Below are 10,052 nucleotides of genomic sequence, written 5' to 3'. Positions count from 1 at the left end.
CAATACAACACCACTTCTGTTCAGAAAATAATTTCCTAAGTTATTCCATGGGCTTGTGCTTTGAAGAAGTCTGAAACCAAAATAATAATTAATAAACAATCACTGCTGTTTATTCAATATTTGCAGGTAATGATATAGAAGGCAATCAAATAATAGCACAATTGGAATTTTGGGAAGTTTATCACAAAGAATGTTTGAGGCTGGTGCAGAAGGCAATTGGGTAGAGATCAGTTAATCCTCGATGGGAATTTACCCCGCCATTCAAATCAAGGAGAGAAAGGCAAGGAGTTCAGAGAACATGGGGGAGTTTTCAAGAAAGATCATTTGACACTGTGTTCAGCTATAGGAGAAGGCAGGAAGAGGAAAACAGAGACTCTCCTCTTGGCACAAGATGGCACAGTAGAAGGTTGAAGGCTTCCTGGCATAGCAAGAAGGATAATGAATCTAGGAGATGTAGCCTTCATCCACAATATATGCACAGACTCATACCCGCTAAGAGGGAGAGTATTTTAACACAGGCAGAGTGTAAATGAAATAGAAAGTTTCTGGATCGGAGATGGAGAGAGAGGCCAAGAGGAAGAAGAAGAAGCACCTTTCCTCTGCAGTGCTGGATGGCTTCTCCTCACAGTTCTGGCCCTCAAGAGTCAGTGTCAGAGAGATCCTACAGAGCTTGGAGGAGAGGGAAGACAGGGCATCCCCATCTTTAGCTTCTTGGTGTTCTTTGCCTGGGTCTTCTCAGTTGGGCGCTTGGCTTTGTCAACCCCAGTTCCTCACCAGCTGGGAATGCACACTAGTTTACGGGGTGGGTGTTCACAGACTGGTCCTTTGCTTTGACTAAGAAAAGGAATGGCCCAGGAGGAGCTCGTGGGTTAGGCAACTGACTTTATGCAGACATCTTTTGCTGTATCTCACATTGGTTTACCAAGCACAGCAAAGTACAAGGGAAATGGGAGAGATGAAGGAGATGTTTTTCACCTCTTTGTTTGGAAAGCTCATTCTTGGATAACATGATTTCTATTCCCTCTTGCTACTTGACAATTGTAGTACCACATTGTCAGGGAATTGAGAGCTGATCTGGAGGAAGGAATGAGAGAGACCTGTTAAAGTGTGGAAGAAGGAGAAGCCATTAGGGAGGGACTCAGACAGGTGATTCCACAGTGAGGAGACAGAAAGAGGTGTTAGAAAGAAACTCAAAATATGCCCACCTTGATTTTGTTTAGTGGGAAAGAAGGAAGCTTGGAGAGGCTTTCAAGACTGATGTCAGCCCCTCCAGAAAAAGGCATACAAGAATGCTGCTTTATTGTTAATGAGTATAATAAAAAAAAAAATCTGTCCAAGGTTCTCTCTGACCCATTTCAGTGTTAGTCTAGTTTGTATATAATTAAAGCGTAAGTTAGTATATTCTAAAATTTAATTATTGATAGATTATCTCCTGAAGAACTTCGAAAATGAACCTGATACCTTCATTTGTATATACAGAGAGAAGACTTCACTTCAGGTCCAGCACAAGTGAAGGGATCTTACCATAGAAGGTTGGATGTCCTGTCTAAAAATACCCATTTTCTCTTCCATTCCAGCTTCATCCCTTCCTTCAAAATTCTCAGTTTTACAATAATTCCATAGAAGGGGTCTATTTGGATGAGAACGGAGACCTGGCATCAGACTTGGACATTGTGCACTGGGTGATTTTCTTGAATAAGTCGGTTAGCAAAGTGAAATTTGGGAGTCTAGATAGACAAGGATCCCAAGATGTCATGTTTGTGATCAACCCAAATGTGACTGCAGAGATGGAAGGGCTGAACAAGGTGGGGAAAATTTTATTTCACTCTCTCTGAAGCTCCTACCACCAGGATTGCATTCTTTGGGCATGGAGTGGTTTGGAATGTGATCTAGGTTCATTAAGCAAGACAATATATTCCTTGGGTAGATGTCAAGGTGTCTGTGAGAAATATACTCTTAAATATTTAAGTAAACTATTTATTCATCCTGTGCAAATGTAGGTAGATTTGAGCCATGGGAGAACAGAAATCATTTTGCCAGCAAAATATCCATCCAAACTTTCCTTGAGTAATTTAGTATCTACATTTAGATTCTAGAACTAAAAATTGTACTGTGTGAAAAATTAGAAGAGAGGATAATATGGAAGTAAGATAGAGCTGAATATGTTCAATGAATGTTTTTGCAAACTTCGAAATTGAGTAAACCTCGGTGTAGAATTGGAGATCATTAAGCCCTTCTCCCTTTGCCTCCTTCCATAAAATAAATTCATTTTCTGAATGTTCTTCCTCTCTGTCCTCAGCCCTTGCCTCCTTCCAGGTGTGTGGAACGCTGTCGTTCTGGATTCAGGAAGGTGGCTCAGGAAGGGAGGCCCATCTGCTGCTACGATTGTCTTCCTTGCACTGAAGGAATGATCTCCACCATGGAAGGTGGGTGACACTGAAGGAAAGGGACAGCTCAGAAAAGTGCCTTCACTTTGATCTTATCCATGCAAGGGCTTTTCAAAGGAATGTCTTGCCTTGACATCTTTCGTGTCCATTTCTCTCTGTATTTGTAACCTGGGGTAGCAGATGAAAAGATACGGGACCATCTAGGGCTTACTGTTACCATGAATATGGGATTTCATGGGCTTCATCTTGTCTGCAGACCTTTCATGTATCACTTTGCTAGTCATCCCATTTCTCTGAATAGTGAGAATGACTCTAGTTCCAGGGCATAATGATACTGGTTGAGTCTTTGGGAGAGGATTGATCAGGTCTTCTCAGACTTGTGCCTGTCTGGATGGAACCATTTCTAGTTTACAGTTTCAGATTTCCTGAGAATCCAAAATAAAGGCAACTGTGTAGGATTCCAGAGGCCAATCACTTCTCTTTGTGCCTCTTCCACTTTCCTTATCTTCAAAAAATCAAGAACTCAAGTTTTCCAAACATGGGGCTTACACTGAGCAGGGATGGTATTTCTGGTGGCTCAATGGCCCTTCCAACTCGTGGGTAGTCTCTAAGCAGGGTGGAAAGAAAGAAATCATGAGCCGTGGCTGAGCCACACTGCCCTCTTACTCTGCTGGGAAGACGACCACTATTGAAAATAGGAACGCCTGATGAAGCGCTCAACTCACCTTGAAACAACCCTTAAGGTCGCCTCCATGTATATTTTCTTGCTCTATGTCAAGTGTTTTCTGACTTCAGCCAGAATAAGCTGTGGTATGTCGTCCTTCACCTGCAGTTCTTTCTATTGCAGAAACTGGGGGGGGGGGGTTGGTCCCTTGATGCACTGATGAAAGCCTGGATTCTTTTTAACAAGTTCAGCACTGGAATGGTAAAATGGTCTGTCCTCCCTCCCTCCCTCCCTCCCTCCCTCCCTCCCTCCCTCCCTTCCTTCCTTCCTTCCTTCCTTCCTTCCTTCCTTCCTTCCTTCCTTCCTTCCTTCCTTCCTTCCTCATGATGAAACCTTCCTCAGGATTAAAAAACTACATAGTCAAATGAAGAACAGTTCAAGCCATTTCCCCTTCTAGCTCGAGTGAAAGGAAGGAGGATAACACACTGGTGGGTTTTTCTCTTTAGTTCTCAAAGGATATGCCCAACGAAAGAGGTGTGATTGGCCATTGCTGTCCAGGCATGGGAGGGAGGGGAAAAGAAGGAAGGGAATTTACCATTCAATGTATATAGATGTATAGAATGTCCGTACATCTCCACAAACTAAATCTGGAATTTCATTTCTTCAAACGGATTTCAGCCACAGCTTTTTCTTTGCATGGGAGAGAGGTGGCTGAGTTCACTAGATAAATTGATGGCCTTTTAGAAGAATCAGACCTGGAAGGGGTGGCCATGAATCCAATTATCTGCTTAATTGAATTTTTGAAGGATATGTTTAAAGCTGAGATGAGGTCGCACTTTGAAACACAAACTGAATTATTGACAGCATTGGAGGCAAAGATAAATCTAAAGAAGGGAGAAGTTATGGAGTCTCCCTTTGTAGAGTTAATAAATGAAGTTGTGCAGTACATGTGATTGGAGAGATTTCTTTGTATTTAACATGCCATGTGCCTAGTAAGGTTAGTGAGGCTGTGAGAGTATAACTAGGAGGTAACGGGGCAAGACTAGAAAGACCATGAATGGCTGAAGGAATAAAGAGGCAAGGTTTCATGATCGCAGTTTCTTTCTAAAGAGTTACTGTCATGGGGTTTATCAAACTGTCCCCTCATTCCAGATGCTGGGTTCACCTCCTGGGATCTTTTCCCAGCCTCTCAGCATTCCTTGGTCTTCTAAAGCTTTTATGTCTGAGCTGAGAGATTGGGTTTCCTTCGAAAAGTCTATTTCGGGCGGGGGGGGGGCTGTGTATACAAATGGGCCAGTGCCCTGGGAAGATGTCTTTGGTGAGGGGCGTTTACTTTGCCCCTAAAATTCTCCTTCACTGCTCATTTCAGTAATCCAAATGAAAGTATCCTCAACATAGCACCCCACCCTCAATGTCAACAGTGGAGGGAAGGCCCGAACTCTCAGGGTCCTCCTTCTAACTGCAGACTGATTTCTTTCACAAGAAGTCACTCCACCCCAATTTCATGATGCATAAAATATTCTTTAAAATATATGTTTCTGAGAAATCTTACTCTTGCTTTTTTCAGATGCAGAAAACTGCAACAAGTGTCCAGACGATCAGTATCCAAACATCCATCGAGATCATTGTATACACAAGATTGTGACCTTCCTACCCTATCGAGAAAATCTGGGGATCATCCTGGCTTCCCTTGCTTTGTTCCTCTCATTAATCACAGGCTTTGTCTTGGGAATCTTCATTAAATTCCAAGACACTCCGATCATCAAAGCCAACAATCGGGACCTCTCTTACATCCTCCTTGTATCACTTCTGCTTTCCTTCTTGACCTCCTTCCTCTTCATTGGCCGACCAAGGAGAGCCACCTGCCTTCTGCGACAAACAGCTTTCAGCATCATTTTCTCAGTGGCTGTCTCTTCTGTCTTGGCCAAAACAGTCACGGTGGTGTTAGTGTTTTTGGCTACAAAACCAGGGAATAAAGTCCAGAGGTGGCTGGGAAAGAGCTTGGCTAACTCCATCGTCCTTTTTTGCTCTGGTCTACAAGTTGTCATCTGCAGCATTTGGTTGGGGACATCTCCCCCCTTCCCTGAGTCTGACTTGAACTCTCAGTCTGGAGAGATCATCCTGCAATGCAGTGAAGGCTCCGTCACCATGTTTTATGGTGCTCTTGGCTACATGGGCTTCCTGGCTGCTGTCTGCTTTGTAGTGGCTTTCCGGGCCAGGAACCTCCCAGGGGCCTTCAATGAAGCCAAACTGATCACCTTCAGCATGCTGGTCTTCTGCAGTGTTTGGGTCTCCTTTGTGCCCACTTACCTGAGCACCAAAGGGAAGTACATGGTGGCTGTGCAGATCTTCTCCATCTTGTCCTCCAGTGCTGGCCTGCTGGGCTTCCTCTTTTTCCCCAAATGCTACATTCTTTTTCTAAGACCAGATCTGAATACAAAAGAACATTTGATGTCAAAATAAATTAGTACAGTGAGTTTTGCCTAGGTGGCTCCCAAAATGTTAGTTAATAATTCCAAGAAACTGTATTTGACACTTTAATGTTCTTTTAATTAAACAACAACAAGAATAACAACAAAAACAAAAAATTCTGTTTTGTGTGTTGTTGTTGTTTTTTGAACTCTATGATTTCTGTCCCTTGCTAAGGACTGGTGTTAATTTCCTCCCTTAGAGATAATTTTACCACTGCCATTAAACAAGAGGAGATCTGGTGTGTGATGCATGCACAAAGACACACATGAGCTGGGCCCCCAGTAATGTTGATCATATCCATGGTGGCCAGGTGGCCATGACCTCAAAGGCTTTAAAGAGGATTACTAGCACATTGAACTGCACCTTCAGCATGGTGGTTCTATGCAGTGTATCGGTGTTGGCATCCCATTAAACAGTGCTGTAATATTTTTAGGACACACACTTTCAGAATCTGTACCACACTAACCATGGCTATGTTAATAAGGGCCCAAAGCCCCTCAGACCTGGTTAGAATAGTACATAGTGTTTGGATGATCTCTGCTTCACCGGATCCATCACTGCCTTCTTGCACACTGTCCGTTAATCCGCTGTGTAAAACGTTTAGGACACACTCTTTCAGAACAGGCACCATGCTAACCTCTTCAGTCTTTGTCGTTTCTTTGGAAAAAAGAAAAAAGGAAATTAAACTATCCGTTTATCTATGAATCGCTGCTAGGACGTGATTCAAAATACTATTTACTAAACGCGCTATGGCTACTCACCCTCTGCAGGCTTACAATATCTGCAATAACAGGCCGCCACCAGACTGTCCTGCGCGTTCTCCTCTAGCATGGAATATGGGCCTGCCCTGATGGCCTTTTCCTGGGTCGAAATTTCCTTTTGGGGGACTCTGCAGTTAAGATCCCATCAAACAAACAGTCCGTGGTGTTTTCCATCTTAACAATACAAGTTTTTATTTTTGAAACACCCTCTCAGGCTCCAAACCTTTGCAGAAGCCACTCCGGTCATGGCCCGCCCACCACCCCATGTGTGCTATGTATGATAACCCATTGGCTGCAACACGCCTCTCCTCCCCTGGCCATATCTGGGACATGCCTGAACATATCTCCCCTGGCAAAAAGAATGGGGTCTGTTGCATTTGAACAGGCAGAAACTGCATTTAAGGAAAGGAAAAGCCTCTTGCGCTTTTTGAAACCGTATTTCTCCACGGGAGCCGGCGCCATGATGTGTGGGTATCATACAGAGCCCTGCCGTGTGTTTTTCTCCCCTGGCCATTAGGGAAAGAATGTGTTTTATTGTTTGGCATTAAACTCGGAGAATCTGCTCTCTTCTGGGGGGCTGGCAAGCCGCTTGGGGGGTGGAAATGGTGCATGGGGTCTTGGGTTGGGGGAGTCCGTTACATAGCCGGCGCGATGGCTCCATCTATGGGGTGGCGGCATGCACATAATGCATCCCTTCTGGCATGACGCTTCCGGGTTCGGCTAACACTGCAGGCTGCAAAGTGCCCGCGGGCGCCCATGATGTCAGATCCGCCTGTCAGGGGTTTTTGAGTTGGCACATAATTTGTGGATAATAAATGCCATTTTTACAAGAGAAATAGAGAAATCTAGATGGTTAGTTAAGCTTCACAAGCAAAGGAGAAAGAAAGAAAAAGAAAGAGAAGAGAAGAGAAGAGAAGAGAAGAGAAGAGAAGAGAAGAGAAGAGAAGAGAAGAGAAGAGAAGAGAAGAGAAGAGAAGAGAAGAGAAGAGAAACAGTTGAATTGGACTTGCAGAACTGAAGCCAAACTGCTGATGCAGCTCATGCTGAGGAAAAGGTCTCTTTCTCAAGATTTTGTTGGACTTTATGGGAAGCATAAGTGAAGACTAGTAAGATCAGCAGGAAACTATTTTGCTGATCCCCAGATTTGTCCATCTCCAAACAGGGACTAATTGCTCATCTCTAAATGCAACTGAAAATACTTACACACCTATCAGCAAATTCTCCTAGAAAAAAGGCCCAACTAAATCCATCTTAATATCTGACTCTTGATGCCCTTGCTAAAAGTCTCTCTTGATCCTAGGTTTTCTAAAAGTATTTTATTGGAAAGCTTTGGGGCGAAATTCTCCAGCCTCCCTCACTGGCCCATCTTCAAAGTTTGGAGCCACATCTGTGAATGCTCCTTTGGGCACCTGCCTGTTGACTTGGTCTGGGTTGAGGGGGGAGACAGTTCTCTTCCTTGAAATTATCCAGATTATAGTGATTTATCTTCTGGCTTTATGTGAAGTCCCTAGAGACGTTTCTGCAAACTTTCAGAAGATTTTACACAAAGATGTCAGAAAATGTTTTGATGTCTATATCAGACTCATAGGCAAAGCTGGGTGGATAAATGGCTCTGGAGACAGAGAGAGAATCCAGGGGTGGTTTCAGGAAAAGCAGGGGCTGTGCTTATGTCCCTTGGCTGGACTCTGTCTGGATGTGAAGTTTCTGTCTTGGAAGAGGGTTGGGTTTCTTCCACCTCCTCATCTCATTCCTTGTTAAAAAGCAGATGCCACAGAGAAGGCTCAGCCAGGAACGCAAGTCATGTTGCTGCTGCTTTTACTTGCGCTGCTTCTGTGGCCATGGGGAGCCTGTGGGGTGCTCAAAGCCAAATGCCTCCTGACTCTGGATGAGGGCGAAGTGGACCTGCAGAATCTGTACAAACCAGGAGATTATTTTGTGAGCGGCATAGTCTCTGCAATGAAGGCTTGGTTTCAGCTATTCAGCTTTGATAAAAGTCCCTCCATGACACTTTCTAGGTAAGTCAATCTTCCTGCCCTGCATTACAGCCCTCCATTTCCAACTCACTTCTACAGTTATAAGGCACTATTGCTTTCATCTGCTGCTTTGGGGAACTTACATTCTGATTCTATCTCAGGGTCCCTTTTCCTTACTGCAGGTGACAAAGCTCCTTTTCAGCTGTCAAGTATAAGAATTCAATCACGATATTTGCACTCATCCGCTTCCCTTTAAATCCTATGAGCAGAGCTCGGGTGTGGACAGAGAGGCACCGAATGATCTCTCCCTTCCTCCTCGCCTCTGAGCTCAGCTAGACTCTGGGGGATGCCCTGACCCAAGCACAGAGGAAACTGTATTTCCTCTCTCCATCGGAGACGAGATGACTCCACCACTGTTTTTCCACATCAAAATTTACTGGTGGGATGAAAGAGTCCCAGTTGAGAACATTTGCATTTGTGGAGTTTGCAAATGTCTCTGATTCTCATTCACAGGTTCATGCCAGGTACCTAAGAATCTTTTTTTCAAATGAAAATATTATATCTCATGTTCTTGCAACCAGCTCGAAAGACAAGAGATATTTGTCTCTCCAGTTATGCAGTATTGGAGAAGGAAGCTTCATTTAAAGCAGGAGCAAATAGATTTTATTTCTTTGTTTGGTTGATTTACTTTTTTTATACAATTTATAGGCTGTGTGTCTTTGGTTGGCTTACAATTAAAAGTAAAGAAAATAGAAAACAGAAAAAGAACCAGGAACAGCCTCAGAAACAACAACCAAATAAATAAATAAATAAATAAATAAATAAATAAATAAAACCAAAAAAGGTCTATCAAACAGGGGCTCAACCTTCATTCTGACCCAGAGCTGGGAAGAATAATCCAGCTTCCGAATGTCATCTGGGCAGGAGCAATTTTCAGTCAGTCTAAACTCTTGGTCTAATGCCAAAAATATATATAATATCAAGAAGCATGAGCTAATATGAAATAGCTTCTTTTAGCTATTCAATATCTCAAAATGTAATATTATTTGAAAGAATCCTAAATCTGCACTGACATATGGAAGCTATCTTGGTATATCACCCACCCTTATTAAGAAAGAGGAAACCAACCATCACATACGGGATAAAATGCTTGAAAACTGACCCATGAAATTGAAGTGGTCCTACTCTAACCAACTGGGATGGTGCCTTTGAAATATCATCTAATATTTTGTATTATTTTTATTCCTTTTTCTATTGTAATGGTTTTGGAATATAGCAATCTGTCTGTAAAAATATTTGTCACTAAATAAATTAGCTAAAACTATTATCATGGAAGAACAGTTAAATAAAATATTTTTTTCATTGATGTGTTTACACCTGCAGGACAACATCCAAACTTTATTGGAATATTTCTGCTGTTTCTTCTCGCCATCCAGGGCATCAACCAGAATGCCCAGCTCTTACCTAACATCACCCTGGGATACACAATTTACGAAGGCTTTTTCAATCCACAAATGACTTCAGATGCTTTGCTGGACCTGCTTTCAGCTGGGGAGGCCAGTGTTCCCAACTACAGCTGTGGAAGGCAGAGAAACACAGTGGCCGTTCTCGAAGAGGCTGAGACAGGCATCTCCATCCAGATTTCAAACATGTTGGGCACCTACAAAACCCCCCAGGTGTGTCTTTGCTGGAAGACAACATTCAGCTCTGAAAGTTTCAGATGCAGTTTCCTCCCTTGGAATCCAAGGACAGAGAGTTAAGATGGAAATGGGTGGCCTTGTGGATGATGGATGAG

General features: G+C 43.2%; 1 protein-coding gene across 1 annotated transcript; it reads left to right on the top strand.

Moving 5' to 3' along the window:
* Positions 1-2,314: 2,314 nt before the first annotated feature.
* Positions 2,315-5,528, top strand: LOC148214059 (vomeronasal type-2 receptor 26-like). Its single transcript, XM_088128893.1, has 2 exons — positions 2,315-2,426; positions 4,619-5,528. Exons 1-2 carry the CDS (start codon positions 2,408-2,410, stop codon positions 5,512-5,514), a joined length of 915 nt encoding a protein of 304 aa, XP_087985019.1. The 5' UTR covers positions 2,315-2,407; the 3' UTR covers positions 5,515-5,528.
* The last annotated feature ends 4,524 nt before the right edge of the window (positions 5,529-10,052 follow it).

This window comes from Python bivittatus, unplaced genomic scaffold, assembly GCF_059951505.1.
Source record: "Python bivittatus isolate LINGU-HERP-01145 unplaced genomic scaffold, Pbiv_v1 ctg000820_np1212, whole genome shotgun sequence".
In the NCBI taxonomy this organism is placed as follows: Eukaryota; Metazoa; Chordata; class Lepidosauria; order Squamata; family Pythonidae; genus Python; species Python bivittatus.
This window is presented reverse-complemented; position numbering and strand designations above follow the sequence as displayed.